Raw genomic sequence first — 22010 nt, forward strand, 5'->3', positions numbered from 1 at the left:
AGAGAGCATTTGGAGATTAAAAAGCAACTTAACACCCTGTTCAGGCATGAAAACAGCCCATTTACATGTTCAGAAACAAACTTTTGTCCAACAAAGTCTCTCTGCCATTAGTTATGCCTTTGGCACTGACATCACTTGTCTCTCAGCTTGGTTCCTTCGTATTAGCTCTGAGTCATACATTCACCCCAACTGCAGACTGTGCAACTCAGCCCGAACATACGCTTTTGTAAAGATAAATACTGCAGCTGAATACAAAAAGGAAAATGTTTTACAAGCTCCTTTTACTCTGTCGAACATTTAGATGTACATCTAACCCATCCATGTTTCAGCCTCAGCAGCGTGTGAGCAAGTGCTTTCTTTTCCAAACTCAATCGCAGACATCAAAGTTAACCTTTACTTTTGCTCTGTATCCTGGCAACGTTATGTTGCAGAAACACTTGTGTGTTTTATCAGAACCAAAATGAAGCATGAGAGGAGGTCACTGTGACATTGCCTCACTATTTGAGATGCCTAAAGCGGATGCGTGGAAGACATTCCTCCCAGAAATGTTGTACCCAAGGCAAGAGCGATCACAATGAGAGGTAATGAAAATGGATTTATAGAGATATACTCTTGTCTCCATGCTATGATTAGTACTGAGAAGCTTGATCAGCAGAAGCTGCTGCATGCTGTTGCATTTGTAGTGCAGCAATTTATAGGAGGTGATAAGGAAACTGTGTTGTTGTCTTCCATAATTTATGTAGTTGACTGTGTTATATTTTCAGATGCAGCACAGCTGTGGAGTTCCTGGCAAAGACTTGCATTTATTTACAACTTCTTTTTTTCCCCATGTTGTAAATAAATACCACTATCAAGAGCATTTATGAGGCCCACTAGAGTGGCTTAGAAGGATGAAATTTTATACAAGCTGAGGATCAAACTTCCTCCATCTGCAAAAATAGTGACTGCCTCGACTCTGTTCTAAAAGCATAGACAATGCTTAATTGCAAGTGAACTTTTCCTTAAACGGTTTTGATTTTAATAGACTAACACAAAGCAGTTAAACTTGAACCGAATATTTACAATCCACAGGTAATTTCATTTAATTTCAATATAAATCTGGTTGATGAACACAACAGAGAGGGCAGGGATGGGAAGAAATCTAAAACAGAGTTGGTGTTTAAAACATTATCTCAAGCTTAGAAAATACCCCAGAGCGCTGTTCAATCCGTCGTCCTAAAATGTAACCTTTGAGCAGGACTCTGCTCCTAACCATTCAACTAGAGCAACGGTGGAAGGATTTAAATCAAAACATACTTGCTTAAGATAATTTATGAGGCCTACCAAAGCTATTTAGAAGAATGAAATAATATTCTGGCTCAATCTATGTTGGTTCTACAAAATTTGGATTCAGGGAGGCTGAATACAAATTCATGCCAGATTTTTAATTCTTTTTTTTTTGTTTGTTTTTCATATGTAACCCAAGTGAAAATAATGGATATTTTCATCCATTTACCTCAAGATTATGAGGTACTTTGTGTTGGTCTATCACATAAAGTCCCAATAAAATGCATTTAAGCCTGTAGGTCCATTTAACAATGGTAAAATAGGTATTGATGCTAGTGAAAAAATGCATTATCTATCATGAAAAAAAGTTTCAGTTCTGTGTAGATTTTTAAGTCAAAATCACAAAACACAAACTTTTCTGCTGACTTGGGAGGAAAAAAGAATAAGAGCAGAAATAATCCTTCTCCGGACAGACTATTTACTGCCACCAGATTCCATCTCTTCATTTCCATACAAATGTAAAACTCTGCAGGCATGGAATCTTCTGTGAATCTTAAATGAATCCAATTGTTCCTGAGCAGATCCGCGTTTGCCAGCGGCAGCGAGGAGACAAATGCTGTACAAATCAGCAATTTCAAAATAATAGGCCTCCATGATTTGAATCTGATTGACGGAACGGTGTTTCATTCCTTCGCACTGGAGACTTTTTTCTTTTTTTTTATATATTTATTTCTTTGGCACCTCCAACCTCATACAAAAGAACATTATATATTTTCCACCATTGACACTTGCATAAAATAAGCCAAAAATCCTCTCCGCATTCCCATGAGAGTCTTTTTGTCTTTTATTCCTTAAGGTTCTGAGATACATAATATTGCCTGTCAAGCTGCACAGCTACAACCATCAGATACCTGTAAATCCACAACAAACATCAACTCACATCTTTTTATCATGTCATACCGCCGAGGTGATTACAGCGTGCTGAATGGCTCACTGACATTTTCTACCTTGCCGAGCTTTCTTAAACATTTCCAAACCAACAGAGACCATTTTGACCCAGTTAATCTGCATGACGCCTCCTAACGTGAGAAGCTTTTACTGCTGGGAAAACTGCCATGCTGTTCAGCTGGCTGATGATTGGTGAGGTTCAGAGCGCATGTCTTCAATGAATAATGCATCCATGTTCTTCAAACCTGCATGCTGTCACTTCGGCTTTAGGCGGATGAGTTTTGAGAAACTATAGCGGACGAGCTACATTGGCTGGTCATGTTAAAATCATATTAAACTCTATATTTTTCTTTTTGCTTTACTTTTAATTTTCTCTTTCATTTATATGTACAAATTGTGTTGTATGTGAGAAAAAACCCCCACTATCTTCAACATTTTTATGCTCATTAAGTTTATTTGATCCTCTGGAAGACATTTAGCCACCAGTCAAATTTTTGGGGGTATAATTTATACAGATATTTTGCTGTGGAAATTTTTTCCACTTAGCCTCTGTAATCCGTCGTAATGTTGGTGATTCTTGATTGTTTTCGGCATTTCTATCTGCTGTTATGGACATGATTTTTGTAAATTCTGCAAATTTATGGTAAATTCCGGCAGAGAAATACCTGGATGTCTATACCTTGTTGGAAACTATGCATGTATGAATTTTTCAGAGCTAACTTCTTGAAAGCTGTTCCACCCATCTGATGAGGCACATCAACGCAGCTATGATATTGGCCCTTGTGTGGGCGAGGACTGAGGCAAATGATGCAAGTTTTACGGGTGTGGGGTCGGTTGGACCCCATTTGGTAAACACAAGGGTTAACGAAGCTATGGTGCCTTTTAAAATAAAAGCCACATTTTGTGCAAAAAAATAAAAAATAATAATAATAATAAAAATAATGGAATTTTCACTTGTACTACAAACTCACCAGGGCTTTTAATTGCCCAGGGCTGCAGTAAACACAACAATGTGTTGCACAACAAGTACTGATCAATTCAGCCTGAAAACCTGCCAATCTGGTCGTCCCTTCAGTCTCCAGGCAGCACGACCCTTTACCTTTAGTGATGACACAGTCTGGATTAGGCTCATAGCAATCCCAAGCCTCAACCTTCTTGACCAGGACATTTAACATTATTTGTTTTGATTTGTTCTATTTTCTTCTTTCTTTAACATTTTTCACCGTCAATGTGGAGATCTGCTTGCCCAGAGAAAGTGCTTACAGGAGTAAAAAAAAAAAAAAGACAAGTGCTTACTTTGTACACAGCCTATCGTCTCATACCAAACTATATAAATCATGATTTAAAATCTATATGTGCAAGCCAGAAATTTGGTATTGTTCCACACTTTTTTCTCCCCCCTGCCCCTTTCTGTAATAGTCACCCACATGTCAAACTATGAAAAATGAACGGAGGTACTGAATAGAGGCTTATTTGACATTCAATTTGCAATTTCACTGTCCTTGGTTTTTAATGAATTACCAGCAGTGTGTTTGATTTTCATGAATAACCTTCATGTTCATTGTCACTTGTTCAACACTGGAGATGAGTTAAGCCATTTTTATTCCAGCTTGTGCTACATGCAATTCATCGCCCCAGAATTAGGGCTACATTATTCATTCTGTGGCGTGTGATTTGACCGCAGTGTTTCTAAGCGCACTGTTAAATGAAAATATTTCACGTGTGAATTAATCATTAGAAGGGCTCATTCCCCATTCTTCTCATAGCATAATGATCTCTCTCTCTCTCTCTCTTTAACACTGGCCTGGATGAATCTTTTATTGTCTTTATCTTTAAATGCTCAGGCACAATCCTCCGAGGAGACAAGGGACACGGCAGAGTGTTTCACAGGAACGTCAAAGTCAACATGTGGCTGAGCTAAATGCCATCTTTTAATAGACGCCAAGTGCAATAAAACCACTTACTGATCTTTCAATGATGTGGAAATACAATCCCCCTTCATGCACATAAAATTCGGTACAACTTTGCACACAAATTGTCCAAACAATAGACAATATTTAGGCTCTGCAGAAGTCCAAATACTTTTAATTTAATGAGATGGCCTTTTAACCTCCATTAACCACCAGAATATTTCAGAAGTCAGGCTGCCCTTGCATAATTATTTCTTTGACCCCAACTGCGTTTTTTTTTTCTTTCAATCCACTGAGTCATCCTGTCTTCCTCTCCAGGTTTTTCCATCCTGCAGGCTATCATGGAGGCGGCAGTGGCCAACAACTGGCAGGTGACTGCTCGCTCTGTCAGCAGCACAACGAACGCAACAGAGTTCAAGCAGGTCATTGAAGAGATGGACAGGAGGCAGGAGAAGCGCTATGTGATCGACTGCGAGGTGGACCGCATCGATACCATCTTGGAACAGGTGGGTGCCGCAATTCAGATTCATATTCTGACGTGGCAAATACCAGAATACTGCAACTAATTCTTCTTACAAGATCCAAAGAGTCCCAAATCTTTTGTTGTGCTCGTGTGTAAAACGCAAAATTAATTTATGTAAAGTAACTCTATATTCTAAAGAGAAAGTTTTACTCCAGCAGGTAAGAGTGCTCTCACACACTGCACTTCACTGATGTGCTGTGCAGGACAAAAGTCTCCTACTAATAACACTACAACAGGTGTTGTTTAGTTAATGTTTTAGGAAGGGGTTACTCTTTAGTCAGTTTGATCTACATTAAGAAAACACGCCGTGTTGAATGAACATGAAGGACATGCACAGAACTTTCACACAGTTGTAATCCTTCTTCCATCTTGATTCTACTCTGGCGTACTGTACGTATTCAGTGACCCGCATGCACTATCTGCAGACGGTTCAGATTTTATAGTTGACCGTACCGATTTCCTACATTTCTCATGAAAAAATCCATTTTTGTTTGTTTTTAGATCACTACTAACTCTATTTGTTTCAGCTCAATCCTGTTCTGTTCTGCTACTTCTAGGAAAATATGGAAAAAGAAAAAAAGGCCCATGGTTCCAGTCTTTGGGGATATTTTCTACGTGTTCCTTACGGAGTTGTAGCAGACCGCAATGCTTAATGCAAAAGTATTGTTGGCAGCTGTGGTGCTTCTAGTAGTAGGAGTGGAGTCACTTACTTTGGTTTAATGCACTGGTCAGAAACTCAAGTCCTGAAGGGCTGGTGTCCAGCGGCTTTTATGTGTGTTCATGGTCCAGCACAGCTGAATCAAACAGCTTGACTGCAGCATACAGTCAAGCCCTGCAGAGTCTTATTATGACCTAATTGTTTGATTCTGGGGAGTTTCAGCTGACACATCTTAAAGTATAGGACAGGACTCTTTATAAGGCAGTCATGTGTAAAAAAGGCAAACACCATCAAAGTTGAGGTTAGAAAGCACCACCAGATGCTAGCAGAATAATGACAGAGTCATGCGGACTTTCTGCATCACTGCTCATGTTTTGTAGCAGTTTTGATACTTCCTAATGTCATGCCTAATATCAGATTAGACACACTAATTCTACCTGTCGAAGATCGGTGTGGTGTTGCATGACTGATGAACACCTTCTAGCCTAAAACCTGGAGGTCTCAGCCTGAGCAGCCATTTGGAGAGACCGCAGATGACACAGCCCGCTTACTCCCTCTCTGAAAACCCGAAACCCGCTCGTTCGCCGATCACATCAATTGCCGGAGGAGCAAATGAAAGGTCCACCAGTTCTTGTCGTACAGGGAAACACAATTACTATGAATAGATGAGTGGCTATTATTTCTTGCATCTCCTCTATTTGCGTGGCTCACTCCATCCTTCACTGCTTGCTTCTGCTGGGTTATGAGGCAATCAGCTATAGAATTGGATTCTGCTGGTTAGCATTCATTTAGACATTGGCTTCTGTTTACCTCACAATATCCCCTCAACAACCATTATTTTCACTTGTTTCTTATGAATCTAATTTGATCCCAGAGCCACCGTTAAAAACAGAACTGCTGATAGTGTTAATTTGCTGTGTCTAATTTAATTCTCGAATTGCAGATTTCCTTCCCCTAACAATCCTCCCGGTTTGTGTTAACAACAAGCTTGGGCTTTTAAGGAAGAATTAGAGCGTTCATTAGAAATCACATGCGATGCATATTAACAGTAATGTGTGTAACTGCTTTCTATCATGCAAACCATTACAATGCCGGGCAATAATCTGTTTGACGCTCTCCCGTTTCAGTTGGTGTACTCGTTAATAATGAAATGGTTTTCTCTTTGCAAACGCTGCTCTTCTTCGCAATCATTGTCATCGCAAATTTTTTCCCCTCCAAAGTTTGTTTTTGCACACCGAGATGAAAAGAGACGTTCTTACAGCCGCTAACCTTCAAAGCAGCTGTGTGCTTGGTTTTACCCCTTCGTTCTGCGACAGCCTCAGCATGGGGGCTCCCTCCCCACCCTTCTTTTTGGGAGCTAATTGGAATAATCCGTCCAGCTCTGCCAATATAAATGAGTCACAGGCATTCAGGGAAGCTGCTGGACTTCTCTCTGTAGTTCCCCCCCTGTCGGGCCACACCATTATACTCCGAGTCAGGAATGGACTGTGTCCCATTAGGGAAATCACACCAAAAATGGCACCCACTGCCATCTATGTGGAGACCTGTGGCTTCTACCTGCTGCTGTGGCTCTATTAAAAAGCGATTGCAGACAGATACAGATACATCGGTGGCAGACCGGTGAGAGGGTTTGAGCAGCCGGGATCAGTGTCCGTGTGCCGTAATGCTGACTTGTCGCTTTACTCCGTCAAGGTCATTGCCCGTCGAGACGGAATCAGAAGGCGGTGCGGATTCAGCAGCCTGACTGCTGAGCGAAAAAGAGAATGTTCTCAGTGGCTTAGTTTTATGATTTAATTGTAAGTAATCCCCCTGCAGAATAAATGTCTTTATGCCAGCTGCTGAAGCTTGTGGAATGTGGGGATGTGTTGAATAGGCAAGTTTGAGCTTGCAAAAAATTGGTACAATTGTTCCACAGCAGAAAAAAAAAACCTCTGTGAATGAGGAGTTTATGCAGTGATTGGAATGCTGCATGTTTTATATTTTGGTATCCTGCCAAAAATTCTGCAGGGGCTAAAGAGTTTGGAAAGTGAGCGTTTAAATGGTGATGTTCATTTGTGTTCAGCTACTTTTAATCTGATACCTCTAACTAACTTGCAGTGCAACCATCTGCCTTCTGAAGGCATGTTGGTGAATAAAATCAACTAACTTGCCGAACTGTAATTTGATAACAGTAAGAAACATTTTATGTGATAAAATAACGACACGACATAAAAGGAAAACAGCAAACATGTCAGGGATAAAGTTGTAGTGTTTTAAGATTATGTTTTCCCTTTATAAGAAATGCATTGTTGGTTTCCTGAGTGTGTGATGTTTTCCAAACACCTAGAAAATGCGAAAGAAAGTAAGTCGGTTGGCGAAAAGTTAATGATTGAAACCAAATAATTGACGTCAGGTTATGCTCAATTTAAGCAAAGCATTTGTCTTTAAAAAGCATGGACAATTCACTGTTTCCAAAATTAACACTAAGTCGACTAAGTAGACCGACAGATGTGAAGACTTAACGTCCTAATTGTGACTCTTAATAACCTCTGACGAACCCTCTCACAAAGTATTGTGAAACTCTGCAAAAATGGACTTGTGTTCATTTCTGCTCATTTTCTTCATCATACAAATGCAGAGCGGGCATTCTGGTATTTTCATCTAATGACTCTGATTAAGTAATTATTAAAACTGTGGCTCATTGATTTTCTGGTGGGCCAATCACCTTAATGAATTAGTTATTTTAGTTTGTGCTCTGAAGATGATGAAGGGCTCATCACGCTCACTGTACACAAAACATTGCCTCTTTTAAAATCCAAGCACATCCGCCTGTGCGTTATTTACACTGGCTCCGTTTTTACGTTTGGCATGATGTAACAACCTACCAAGACACATATTTACATACTGCTGTGTCAGGCCACGTTTTAAGAGCTGAGTGAGCTGCCCTGTAAATGTGTTTTGGGATGCCGAGCAGAAAGCTACACCAGCGCCATTATCATTTTATGCTGTAACAACCAGTTAGGATTTATCACCTGCAGGACTTCTCCATCAGTACTGCTCTGCAGATAAATTACCCCAACGGCCGTGTTTCCCAAAACCCATTTATTGAATCTTGGAGGTCTGTGACATTATTAAGTGGCGGGAATGTGACATTAAAGATGGATTGTAAACAAGAAACATTTTTGAGTATATATTAAGAAGTGGTTACACGAAGATTGTTCTATATTTTCACATCTGTCTGAAGCATGTATGAGATTCCTCATGTCTGTTTAGATGGTCCTTTACTGGCCCACTTTCCTCAAGGGATTGATGTGTTGGAGCCTGTTCAGAAACAGCAACCTGCTTGTCATTTCTGTAAAGAAAGGCAGGGGGAAAAAAAGAAAAGAAAAGAAGAAAAAATAATAACTGAGGACAAGCCCAGGGCGAGCAAGCTGTTCAAAGAAAGGCAGACAATGAGCTCTGTGCCAGCCACAAAGCTGTATTTTAATGCAAGGAAGAAAAAAAAGACAATAAGAAGTGAACTGGGTTTTCAAAGAGAATGTAAAGAAAGTAGGTGCTTCTGGGGATTTGTTGGCCTAGCCTTCTGCTGCCTGCAGAGGCTTCAGTGTGGTCATAAGGAATGGGCTGGGATGTGATGGTGTGCATGAAACAAAATCAAAAACACCACAGTCGCAGTGCTACAGATGCAACACTAACTTGTCTTGCACAAGACTGTTGCATTTTATTTCTAAGCAAACAAGAGTTAAGATATTTCTGCACTGAAAATGCATAGAATGTATAAAATGAAAATGTATAAAATGAATAGGAGCTTTACACTGAAACATTTGAAATGAGCATCATAATCTGTAATCTGTAACTCCATGCATTTAAGTCTACTGGCTGGATGAAAATGTTCTTTGCAGTACATTGTAACCTGGTCCATTGGTCGGTCGTGGTCCTGAAGTTGTAAAGTCATTAAGCCATCCTTAAACGTCAAAATGTCAGGTTTTTCAGTTGCTTGTGTGGAGAATCATCCCTACTCCGTGCTGAGTTCTTGATGTGTGTGAGGTTGAAAAAGAGTCAGTGAGTTGAATCCATGATTCCAGTTATTAATACCAAAATACAGCTGGTCCATTTCACATGCTACCTTTAGGAGCTTGCAGGACAAAATGGCAACCAAGAACACTTTGCGATCTCCTTTGTTAGCCTCTGTCTAAGCTACGCCCTAAAGAGGGCGTTCCCTAGTGTGTCATATCCTTTAACCTTAGCTCTGATTTGTGTTACCTAACATGCCATTTCCTTTAGCTTCAGCTTAGCAACAAGCTAAAAGAGATAGAAGGAAAACAGAATTATTTATTCTCAACACTTGGAAAAACGAGTTTGCATTCTTCGACAAGTTGCACATTTTTGTGGGGGGTGTCGGGTTGTTTTGCAATCAATTAGATTATTAACAGGAGGGCATCAGTAGAGTATGAACAATGTAGTAACATGATTGTTGTTTGTAAAGTCGCCATGGCTTCAATCACATACGCTAAAAGACAGTAAGCAACAGTACATGGTGAACATATTAATAACACATTTCTCTCATTTTACATTTTTGCACACTCATCATGCAACATCACAAACACCCAGTATCCTAACTTAATTTACTTGTATTAAAAATGTTCCATCATTTTTTAATAAACTGGCAGTAGTAGTAACAGCTTTTAACTTTGTCTTGTATTGACTAAAAAACACATTTGTTCTTTGTATTAAAGTATATCTGTTTTAAACTACAGAGTTCTGTTGGAAGATTTAGACAAATCTATAAATGTATAAGAAACGGCGAAACAACATGAAATTTTAATGTATCCTCAAATAAATTCTTTTAACACATTGATATCAACTGCAGTGAAATAAACACTGCAAAATATTTTAATTGTTCACAGCTGAAAATGCAAGACAGGATTCTGATAAATAAATGAAAGAACATGTAAGTGCTTTGTTCCTGTCTGCAATGCATCATTCATATTTCTGGAAGATTCTGGGGGTAGGAACACATAATCCAGCCAGGATTCTGAATCCTGTGCTTTTATGAGTTGCAGAAGCCTACATATATTTAAGTTTTTACTGTGAAAGTTTGCCATGAAGTTGCTACTCAGTTCATCTGCATCACTGACTCTTTTGACAAAATAGATCCTCATCAAACTGCTTCAGGCATAAAGTTTTGCATCATTATTTTGGCTGTCATGCCAAGTATAAGTTGACTTTCACCTACAATGTAGGTATTATTAGAAATGTGATAAACAGATTAACTAGATTGTTCTGAACCTTTCAGCCATTCAGATAAAATATAACTTTCTTTGCATTAGCCATAATAGGGAGCAAGTAGAGAAGTATTTATTTCTTTAAAGAAGACAAGAACACCTTCAAAAAGTCCTCTTTGCACCGTTTTAATATTTTTAAAACAGCTAGATTTAAGCCTTACAGTTGTGTGTTTGATATATAAACAACCCAGATTATTTGACAGCATGATGACAAAATATGGTTCAATTCTTGCTTCTTTTTTAGACTATTTCTTTTTTTTTTTTGACCATTTACGCACTGCTGAAATGTCTCAGTTGACCTTTTTAACAGCACAAATTTCTGCTGTTGGAGACTGATGAAGCAACCTTGACTGAAAAATATGAAAAATGGAAGATTCTGACTAATGCCTCTTTTGGAAAAGCACTTCTGATTTTAACTTTATCTTATCTCCCCTTGTCTTCTTGAGGAGTGCTCTGGATGAGTCCTTCATGCTTGGTACAACCTGCTTTAAAGTCCCTTGCAGTAACCTTCGCTGTTGAGGGCCATTTACAAACTGTGATTATAGAATTAAATAGGATTAAAGTGTTATCATCAAAGAGAACGTGACCCGCTGACTCGACGTTTGAATGAGACGTTCTGTGAGATTTTATGATGTTTCTAGGACTGCACAGGAACACAGTGTAAATTAATAAAGCCCGTGATCCTGGGGGAACCCTTATTTTTACGTTATCAGGCGTGAAAAATTACCCAGATCGTTTTCAGTAAAAGCGAGATAGGCTATCTCAGAATTTCAAAGTTTTGGCGCACAAACATGAGCTGCGGTGTCAAACGATTTCTTCCCTTCAACGCGTCCCACACCAAATTGCTCTTATATCTCCAAGGAACGAACGGCGAGATGTTATCTGAATTACAAGTCATGTGCATCTAAAACGTTCTACAATGAGGGGGAGGCCAACGCTTCTGCCACCGTCTTTAGGGGCATAAATCACTGCAGCCAGGGGGGGAAAAAAAAGCATCCCCGCCACAGCCGGCTGTAAATTAAGCTGGAGTACTCCAGCAAGAGCACCTCTGCAAGAGCCTTGAAGTAAAAATAGAGACCGAAGAGAGGAAAGTCCTTCTGCATCAAAGGCTTACGGAGATCAGATTCAGCCTATTGTCCCAAACTGTGTTGAGTGCTTCACTTTGGTAGCTCACTGCAGAGCAAAATGAAATAGCAGTCAGGATGGCTTGTTATAGACACTTAAAAATGCAAATATAAACCATACTTTAAATTCAATGGGTTTGAATCAGAGTGCCCTGTTAGAGCAGTGATGCCGTTAGATTACTGAAATGAAAGCAGGATCAGAGTGGTTAAGACCCGCAGAGCCAAGATCAAAACTAGCCAACATTGGCAATGATCAACCCGTGATGCAGCCTACTTACATTTTCTGAATATCGTGTGGAGAATTATGCATTCACACCCTGTGTATCACATTAAATTATCTTCAAATGACAAACCAGAGAGGAGCTTTAATTGTTAAACAAGTCAGAGCTATTTATTTATTGAAGTTAGCAACCGCTTTGAGGAATGACAATCATCATCAGACATCATCATTTATCTTATTCATCAGTAAAGATAGTCATATAAAATAGAAAAAAAATGTATCTGTCTGTTTAAGATGCCACTAGTGGGCCAGGATTTAGTTTTAGTTTTAGCTTTAGTTTTTTTGTTTTTGTTTTGTTTTGTTTTTTTAATATGAACAAATTGTGTGTAAGTAACAGGTGGAAACAAATCAACTCCTTCAGCTGCAAAAACTAGGTGGGGTAACGTCTGCTAACACCAAACACAAGATAATTGACTGGGATAATTAGATTATTAATACTACCATGCAATAAAAAATATTTACAGTGACCGCAAAACTGTCTGGATTCATTGAATCTTTTTGCATCTTACACTTTATGAACATGAACCTTAATGTGTTTTATGAAAAATGTGGGTCTGCATGACAGATATTCCCACCTGAGCAGTGGATATCGGCAGCTTCTCTGGAGACGAAGGTTCTCCATAAGTATGCGTGTGTGTGTCTACGTGTGTGTGTATGTGTGTGCGTGTGTGTGTGTGTGCGTGTGTGTGCATGTGTGTGTGTGTGTTCCCTGGTCTTCATGATTCTGTTTGTTCACTGACATTCTCTTAAAAACCTTTAAGATCTTCACAAAGCAGCTCGTTTTAACCTGAATTTTACACACTGCTGAGGTCTAACTGCAGACTATTGCTTCTAACTTATTTTGTCAAGTGACAAGTGCATTTATTATTAAATGATTTTAGATGTAGAAAGTGTCAAAAAACTTTAAAAGTCAATGATCGTTTTGCTCACAGTTACTTTGTGTTGGTCTACTGTACGTAATCCCAATAAAACACAACTAGATCTGTGGTTTTCATGTGAAAAAAGAATTGAAAAAGCCGAAGCGGTATTATGATTTTTGCACTGTGTTCCTTTTAAGTTTGGTAATTTATTTTATTTTGGTTTCTTTAATTTTTCAAGTGGTGGCCTAAACTAATGACGTCGTTATTCGCTCATCTTTCGCCCACCTTAGTGATATTTATAAAGTTGTGGGAATCATTTCAGTCTGCCTTTTCCTGTGTTGCTGCTAAGTCTGCGGTAGAAAGGTCAGACTTTGTGGAAAACGTTCATAAAAAAATCTGAAGCTGTAGTTTTACATTTGGCTCTTTCTGTCGGCTGTAGGTCCCATTCATGGCCGAACGAAGGTGCAGTCAAGGTCAGATGAGTTTTCTTCCCTCTTGAGACTTGAAAGAAAACTCGAATTCTGCAAAGTCTCCTTAAGCTGCAGAACAAAAGGTGGTGGAGAAAGCTGCTGAATCGATGCACAAAAGGGGAAAATCATTCTGGGAAACAGAAGGATTTTGTTTTCTTTAGTGGTGCTGTGTATTTATGTTTGCATTCCAAAGACCACAGCAAAATAGACCACCTGAGAGTAATAGGATGATGGAAGATAATGACCAAGACACACAAAGACCCAGTGTAAGCTAATTTAAAATCGTCTTTGCTTCTAGTAAATATTGCATTGTGCTAAAGACTGCAAAAGAAATTATTCCAGGAAAAGTTCAATAATTTAAATCAAATTAGAGAATTGCGATCAATCATCTCATGAGAATTCAAAGCACTCTGTCCTGTTCTCTGAGCCAATATCTTATCTTAATCAGACTGTCATAACACAGATCTCACAAAGCGTAAGGGAGAGATTCTTTCGGCTTTTTCTGGAATCATCTTCAGCTATCTAAACAGCTCGAATCTAAAGTACCAATCACTTAATGGTTACGTACATAGACATCTGCAGACGTGAACTGCAGATGTCACCAGTTTTGTGAAGCTCTGACCTGCGGACATCAGTTTCAGGCAGTTTCAGTTTTTCTGCCTTGACCATAAACCATATTAACAAATACTTATGTTCGACTTTCTTCACATAGATGGAATGGTCTTAACCACAGACCACACATTGTTTCAGCATTGTGAAATAACAAGAAAAAAAAATGACTACAGTCATAATATTTTAAACTTGCTCTAGTGTGTTAAATTACAGACTGGCATGACTTGAATGATTATCATGGTTAGTATCTATATCTAAGTCTGTTTACCTCAGCAGTATTCTCTGATGAGGTAGTAAACTCTTACCTCAACAGTGAAATTTCCAAAACACTGTAAATGTTTTGTGATCTAGGTTGATCCATGGCAGAAGGAACTTAAACTCTTAAAAAGGGGAAAAGGGCAAAATCACATTGCCTGTTTAAATGTATCAAAAAGTCTTGATTTCATTTTTAATTTTAACTTACTATCACTGAAAGTAGGAAACTTGCACTCCAACCCTCAGTAACAACTTCAACTCTGAGTGTTATTAGGAAGATCTGTTTGCATTTTTGCACAGCTCAGTCACCAATCAAAACATTTTATTTTTTAGATTTTTAGTTTCAAATCACAGATCAGGGCCAGTCAAGCATAAGATCATCCAATTTCTTTCACCAGCTTTAATTTCTCGTTGCATCGCCAGTCATCTATGCTTATTTACCCTGATGACCGGCTCTGTTGCAGCATTGATCAATCTCCATTGCAAAATGTTCCATTAAAAAGCTATTGCAAAAAGTACAACTGCATTATTTGAACTGTGTTATGTTGTAAAAAAAATAAAAATAAACAAATCCATAAAACAGAGTATGCTGGAAGTAATCTTTTTTTAAGGTTTGATTAGGGTTAGGCAATATGAGGACAGTAGATCAGAACGTATTAGGATGTACCGAAGGTCTGCTGAAGCAGAGCGTTCTCTGCAGATTTTATCCTCCCGTCTTGCATGGGCAAATCAGTTTTATTTTAATCCTTTTTCATTAGCTTCATAAACTAGCATTGCACCTGCCCTAACGCTCTGCTTGTGAAATTAAATCTGCTGGGCCTCACCTTGGCACTCAGACAACAATTTTGAGTCCCACACTACTGGACCTGACACGGGGAAAAAAAAAAAAAAATGAAAAGTTTCATTACCTGGTTTATCTGTACAGTGACTATATTTATTGCAGAATGAACATTTAGTTTTAATAGTTTTAATTTGGTAGAACAGTGTAAGAGTGAACATGCTTTGAGTCATGACTGCTTCTTAAATGATAACTGCATTTGACACAGGTTAGTAAAATTACACAAACAGAATCTGTTAGAAATATAATTTTCCTAAGAACCTTGTTATTACATGGGAAAACTGTGAAAAGTGTGTGATCATTGATTGAGCCCAGTTAACCAATATCAAATTTGTTTTTTTTTTTGTAGAACCCTTTTCATACAGACAAGTGTTGCACAGCACTTTACAAAATCTAAAGCAGATAATCAGACAAAAAAAAAATACACATTACAAGTGATAAAACTAAATATACCAAGAAAAACTAAATATACTAAAACTAAATATACCAAATTTTGAAAAATTTAGTTGTTTGAGAGAATGAGTGATTAAGAAAACAAAAATATGTAGAACAGTTAAACAAAAATAAATAAAGTACAAACTCTAAAAACATAAACAGAACATAGAAATAGACATATCAAAGTATGTGTGATAACATCTAGAATCTTGACACAGATAAAATCAAATAATTAACGTAATACTTGCTAAAATAAATCAAAACACATCACAGATGTTTCCTTGGATGATGGGGTTTCTCGCTGAAACTTTTGATCGTGTTCAATTCCCTGTGTTTGTTATTAGTGTTATTTTAAAGTAAAACAGGACATGATAAATAACTATTAGCCTAAACATAAGTCCAAAGTAAATAGATTCAAATTAGAAAAATGCCTTTACAAAAGACCTGGGGGGTCTGGAAGGCTATTGGGAGAAAAAAAAAAAAGTGCATTATTTTTTGCCATATCGGCAAATCCGCTTTAATTGAAATCCACTTTAGAACGGGCAGAATTAGCCGGAGCGCTCACTGAGAATTACTCCCTCATTATCCAAACTGAATGGGTGCTGACTGTTAATGTGTCTTAAGATACTAACCCTTCCTTTAGGAACCACTTTAAAAACAATTGGTTACTATTAACTCTTAAGAGCGTCTTAACTTAAATGTGCTTTTTTTTTTACTTCTGACACAACAACTGTTTCTTTATGCTGAAATAAGTATAGCTTCTTTGCTTACACACTTTTGTTTAGTAATGGTTCTTTAATGAGTTTGCATAACATGGACCAGTCATTTAGTGGTGCAACGTGAATGTTTTTAGCCCGAGTCAAATCTTGCTGGCTGCTTATTAAAATAAGTTGAGGGAAAAGGTTTGCGCGTCCTGGCTGGAGGTGCCGTGTATTTCTGTTGTCATCAGTGTCTTGCTGCACTTCATCCCAAGGTTGCCTTATGTAGCTGTTGCCAGTCTGGCTGTGGGCTGCAGGCGTGCAGGCGGTGAAGTCTTTCTGTGCTCTGCTCCAGAGCAAGGTGTGAGGAGGCTTACAGCCAGAGTCAAGGTTAGCGCACAAAGAAAGGAGTGTGGAGCCCTGGGCTCTGGCTGCAGAAATGCAGCAGTGCTTGAAATACATTATTACACGAGGTGGATATGTGATTAACTGCTCCATCTAAATCGTTAAAAGCATTGCAGAAAATGCATTTCCATGACATTTTCTGCCACTTATTCATTAGAAATGAGACTGATGGGCTCTAAAAGCCAGCTCCTGCTATTTCAGCTTTGTAATCAGTTCATTTCCTCTTTGTTTCCGTTTCATTCCTTTGGTTTGTTCCCATCTGTCTGACATGCGCCGTCGGAGGTGCAGAGCCTTAATGATGAGGAAGTTGTCAGAGAGTGCTGACCCATCGATACAGGCTGAGTGAGAGGTTTTGTGTGGTTGTGCTCCCTCATGTGCCGTTCTTGAAAAGCGCCGCTGACATTTTTCCCCCCTGTTGTTAACAACTGACTGGTGTCTACAGGGAGGCAGACAAGTGGTTTATTTTATCCTTCAGGTTGCTATGCCTAAGCAAGGATGAAGTTCAAATTGCTTCACGCTACTGTATACCAGCATGTCCAAAATCTGCTAAGATTATCGGAGCTGAGGCAAATGTTGTAATTGCAGCTGAAACGAGAGCGAAGACTCGAGCTGCAGGGAAACAAGGGCACCTTTCATCACTCGCTCCCATTCTGTGGGAATGCTGTAAACTATCCCCTGTAACAAATATCCTGTGTCCTCGGCTTAACACGCAAACTCAAACATGATAAACCGACAGTTTGCTTTAGAGACGGAGCCTGAGCCAAACATGTGCAAACATGCTGATTTTGGTGTAAACTGGTGTTGCTGTGTTTGTAAAGAAGAAAACCTTGATCTATACAAACTTCGTCTCTGTGGTCTTCGCTCGCTCAGAAGTCAATCGGCAAAAGACGGAAAACTTGGGTGGGGGGGATAAACAGGCGGCACGAGGCCCTGGCTGAGCAGTCTGTCCAGGAGCAGCGCACAGAAAGCCAGGCGATTACAAGGCTCTGCCGGCGGGTTTACAGACGCACCACAATAAAACAAAAAGACAAAAACAACAAAGTGGAGTTAGAAAAAAAAAGATAGCATATGGTTTTTTACGACTGCAACGAGAGTGAAACACCGCTCACTATTTTCAGACAAGCTGCGTAGGTTGAAACATGCTGTTCCGCTCCAAAGGTGTGATATTTTCAAAACATGGTGTGATCCACGTCTTATTGCCTCACTGTAAATTTCTTTGAAATATTTTTCCCCCACATTTCCACCTTAAAGACCAGCAGCTGTAAAAGATTCCTCCGTGCGCTGTGAAAGACTTCAAAGCCGGCTGAATATTCAACGAGGCTCCGCGTTGTTCTTGTTTCTGTCTTATTATCGTTTCCTCTTTAATGAACACTTCCTGCCTCCCCGCTTTCTCCTGCTCCATTAGAGAACTTTGCTTTGTTTAAACTCCTGCGACGTCCGGTGCACGCGCGGCTCGTCGCTGCGTTTTACGGAGATTGTTGCACCCACTTACATTAGCCGTGACCCCCCCTCTCCCTCATCTCATGGGTGGTTTGCTGTATTGATGTTTTATTTTGATTTTTTTTGTCTCCCACAGGTTGTGACCGCGGGGAAGAACAGCCATGGTTACCACTACATTCTGGTCAATCTTGTGAGTAATAACCATGCTGCTCCCCTGAGAAGGAGTGTAACCATTTATTTATTTATTTTTGCTACATGTAATAGAAAAAAATGCGCATACTCATAGTTGGCCTGCAGTATGGAGTAGGAAAAAAGAAGTGCTCTGCATGTTTTCAATTTCTCTGTAATTTTTTTGTTTGTTCTGGTCAGAAGTTTACATGTATTCAGCCTACTAGCCTTCTTAACAATAAGCAGTTTTAATATAGATTTGGGACTATTTTCATGTTGGACCAAACAGTCATCCATTGTCTTTGTAAAGCGAAATAAGACATAGACCAGGGATCTGAAACTCCCATCGTTTTGCAAGATTTTGACAGCTTTTGGCACTTTCTAAAATTTAGAGGAGCCCCTGCTCCAAAATCTTCAGCTGAAATTTTGCAGCTTACGAGAACAATCCACCTGCTGTCTGGGAAATTCTTTGCAACGAGAGATTAGAGTTATTTAAATCCAATTAGTAAGTAAGTAAAACTGTATTTACAAAGTACATTCCAAAATAAAAAATAAAAAGTCACAGAATTAAAAAGGAGACGTGTTTTTAGCAGGTCTTTAAGGGAAGCCACTGCTGCTCTCATAGTCAATGACAGGAATTATATTTGGAGGATTTGAAACTCGAGAAAACTGTGCTGTCTGTCAAGCAAGGTGATGATGGTGGTACTGGTGCGCTGTAAAAAAAAAAAAAACAGTAGATAGGATATTGCCGAAATAGGACCATCTCCAAAAAACATTTTATCTTCAGTTTCAGCCAGCAGATAGCAAGATGAAACATGGAAAAAAAAAAAAAAAAGATATTTCAAGTGTAGCAAAGTGCCAGAAGCTTAGCAATCTGCTACTGAGTATTTATCCAAACATTAGTGGGAGTTCGTGGGTATACATTTCTCACTATGTGTGATGAATGGAAATCCACAACAAATTCAAGTTTCTGCACCCGAGACTTGTTGTGAAAACGCATCGAGGTGGTATTTTGTAATTATTCCAGCCTGAAAAAGGAAAATTCAAAAATGCATGATTAAAAATCCAAACCCTGCTGTCATATTACACTGCACAGTCACTGAGCATACTAATGGTTTATTAGATAAAGATGACTTAACCTTTTTAACCATCTTTCCTTATTTTCCCACACTCTGTGGAAGGAATAGCTAATTTCAGCTTGTTATTAGCAGGGGAGGTTTTTTTTTTTTTAGAAATTGAAGGCTCGCTCTCACTTGGTGCCCTCGGTGCTGTTTCTCTGGCTGTAGAAGATGTGATTGTGCAGGAGGCAAACACATGTTCTCACACACCATGAGCTCCCAATGTTGGGCCTTAGAAAGAAAACATCAATTTTACCATGAAAAGAACTAACTTTCATGGTTCTTGGGTGAAGAAGGCGATTTGAAGGCAGTGCATTTAGGCCATTATATACTGGGAAGCAAACATGGCAGCCAGCTCAAATATTTTGACACGTTGCAACACTGACTCTGGACAGCTGCCTTTCTACGGTGCTGAACAACTGATAAAGATATATTTTTGCCTAACATCCAAAGACACAATGCTATGTTTTTGAAGGTGTTTAGTGTGTTTGAAACTCTGGTTCGTTTTCCACCTTGATGTGGTTCATTTGTGTAGATGTGAACACAGCATTTTCTCTCTGGTGGGGACTGAAATAACTCCACAGTGATTTCTTAATGTGAACATGATCCAAACTCGATCCAACACGGCTACCAGGTGTACATTGCAACTTGAACCCAATGTCTTTTGTAGTCATGTATGCGATGTGCTGTGTGATGCAGGAGAAGAAAAAAAAAATCAATGAAGGCTGTTTGTCTTTTGAATAGAGCAAAAAGCCTTGGGTCAACTTTCCAGAGGGCTTGTCAAAATCACTTTGGTATACTTTTCCCATGACATCATTTGATTTACATACTAGATTCTCACTCGAAACACCGCCTCGTCTTTCTGTCTCGACATTTGGTTCTTCTGCCCAACAAACAAACTAAAATCATATTTCTAAAAAAAATAAAATTAAAAAAAACAGCAAGTCGCAAGAGTGTCATCGCTGACCCATTTCACTCGTGTGTAATTTTTTAGGGATTTTCGAATGTGAGTATGGGCAAAGTCATCGCCGGAGGAGCCAACATTTCAGGGTTTCAGATCGTCAACCCTGAGAACCCGATTGTGCAGCAGTTCAAACAGCGATGGGACCAGCTGGATGAAAGAGAATTCCCAGAAGCTCGCAACGCTCCTCTGAAGGTAGTCGGGCTTTCGCAGGGCTTTATTACATTGTGCATGCAGAACACGCAGGTCGTTCCTTCTGAAGTGATCTCCATCAGCTGTTCCTCTCTCATCCTGTTTGCCTTTATCATTCTTTTGCCCTCTCGCCTACCCTCCCTCGCTCTTTGTGGCGTCTTTGCTTTGCATTTCTCAGCGCAATCAATATATTGATAGGCAGTGCAAGCCAAGGTTATATTGCAGCTTCAATTTACATCTAATTAAACAATGATCAAGGAAGAAATGGATTTGGAATGCCATTTAATTAGATTTCGCCGTGGTGTGGTGGTCAACAAACAAGTGCCTCAACCCCTCGGTGGTGAAAAGGTCAGGAGAAGTTGCGAGGTAAGTACGTGGGAGATAAAAGTCAAACTTTTATCCTTTATTCACCACCTAACTCCGCAATAAAGTTTTGGATGAGGTCCTGACATTTAGATAAGTCCTCGATAGCTTAAGTTGCATTTAACCTACTGATAAGCAAGGTGTCAAAGTTTGCATTCACCCCAAAACACACAAACCTGACCAGACGCCGAAATGCTTTGAAGCACACAAATTGCCTCTTTTTCATCTGACTTCTCTCAATTTAACAGCCTGTCAAAGAATAAAAAGTCTTTTTGTTTTCACTGCACAGTTTTTTCAGCATCATATGTTCTGTTGTTTGTGTTTATCACTCTCTGTTTTTGGACAGTACACCTCTGCCCTGACCCACGACGCCATCCTAGTGATAGCCGAGGCATTCAGGTACCTGAGGCGCCAACGCGTAGACGTCTCTCGTCGAGGCAGCGCAGGAGACTGTCTGGCGAATCCCGCCGTACCCTGGAGTCAGGGCATAGACATCGAGAGAGCTCTGAAAACGGTAAGGAAGGGATATGGGAGGGAGTGGTAGGCTGAGACCAAACAGAGAAAAAAAAAAAAGGGGGAGGGGGCTGAGAGAAGTAGTGATGCAGGGTTAGCATGATAAAGATGGAAAGTGACAGAGAGAAAGGGAGAGAGTGCAGAGCTATTCTCCGCTCTCTGCCTCCAGATATCTCTGCGCAGAGCTCACTCAAATCCAGGCCCTCATTACCATAAAACTACATCTTTTATTAAAGCGTATCCAGTTCATCATTTGATTAACGGACTGAGTGCGCTCCAGTTGCAAAATGGACACGGGCACCTTAATGCCAGCTATATCTGCAAAGTGATGCAAGCCTTCCACTTCTTCCTCGCTCTAAGTGTCTGTTTTTCCATCAGGTCCAGCTGCAGGGGATGACCGGGAATATCCAGTTTGACAACTATGGCCGCAGGACCAATTACACAATAGAGATACATGAAATGAAAAAGGATGGGCCAAAGAAGGTAAGACCTTTTGCAGCTGCCAGAGCTACTTGGAATCATTTTCCTTGGCCAACATTAAAGTTAAAAAGTTTAAGTTGGCTTGTATTTAGCAGCAAAACTGTACACCTTTGCATCCCCAGTACTTATTTAGAATATGAAAACTTTGTCAAACAGAAATGTTGCAATAATAATAAAGAGGAATTTTACCCCCTTTTAGAAAAAAAAAAAAAAAAAAAAAAAAAAAAAA

The 22010-nt window shown here is 39.4% G+C and overlaps 1 protein-coding gene across 5 annotated transcripts in view; it reads left to right on the top strand.

Moving 5' to 3' along the window:
* The window catches only part of gria3b (glutamate receptor, ionotropic, AMPA 3b), a 112511-nt gene that overhangs the window by 59306 nt on the left and 31195 nt on the right, over positions 1 to 22010 (top strand). For all 5 annotated transcript variants that reach the window (XM_007548476.2, XM_007548475.2, XM_016669634.1 and 2 more), the window contains exons 4-8: positions 4443 to 4630; positions 18123 to 18176; positions 20267 to 20428; positions 21135 to 21302; positions 21680 to 21784. In XM_007548476.2, coding sequence (XP_007548538.1) covers positions 4443 to 4630; positions 18123 to 18176; positions 20267 to 20428; positions 21135 to 21302; positions 21680 to 21784 — 677 coding nt within the window. The remainder of the gene's footprint in view (positions 1 to 4442; positions 4631 to 18122; positions 18177 to 20266; positions 20429 to 21134; positions 21303 to 21679; positions 21785 to 22010) is intronic.

This window comes from Poecilia formosa, unplaced genomic scaffold (genome assembly GCF_000485575.1).
Source record: "Poecilia formosa unplaced genomic scaffold, Poecilia_formosa-5.1.2 Scaffold26, whole genome shotgun sequence".
In the NCBI taxonomy this organism is placed as follows: Eukaryota; Metazoa; Chordata; class Actinopteri; order Cyprinodontiformes; family Poeciliidae; genus Poecilia; species Poecilia formosa.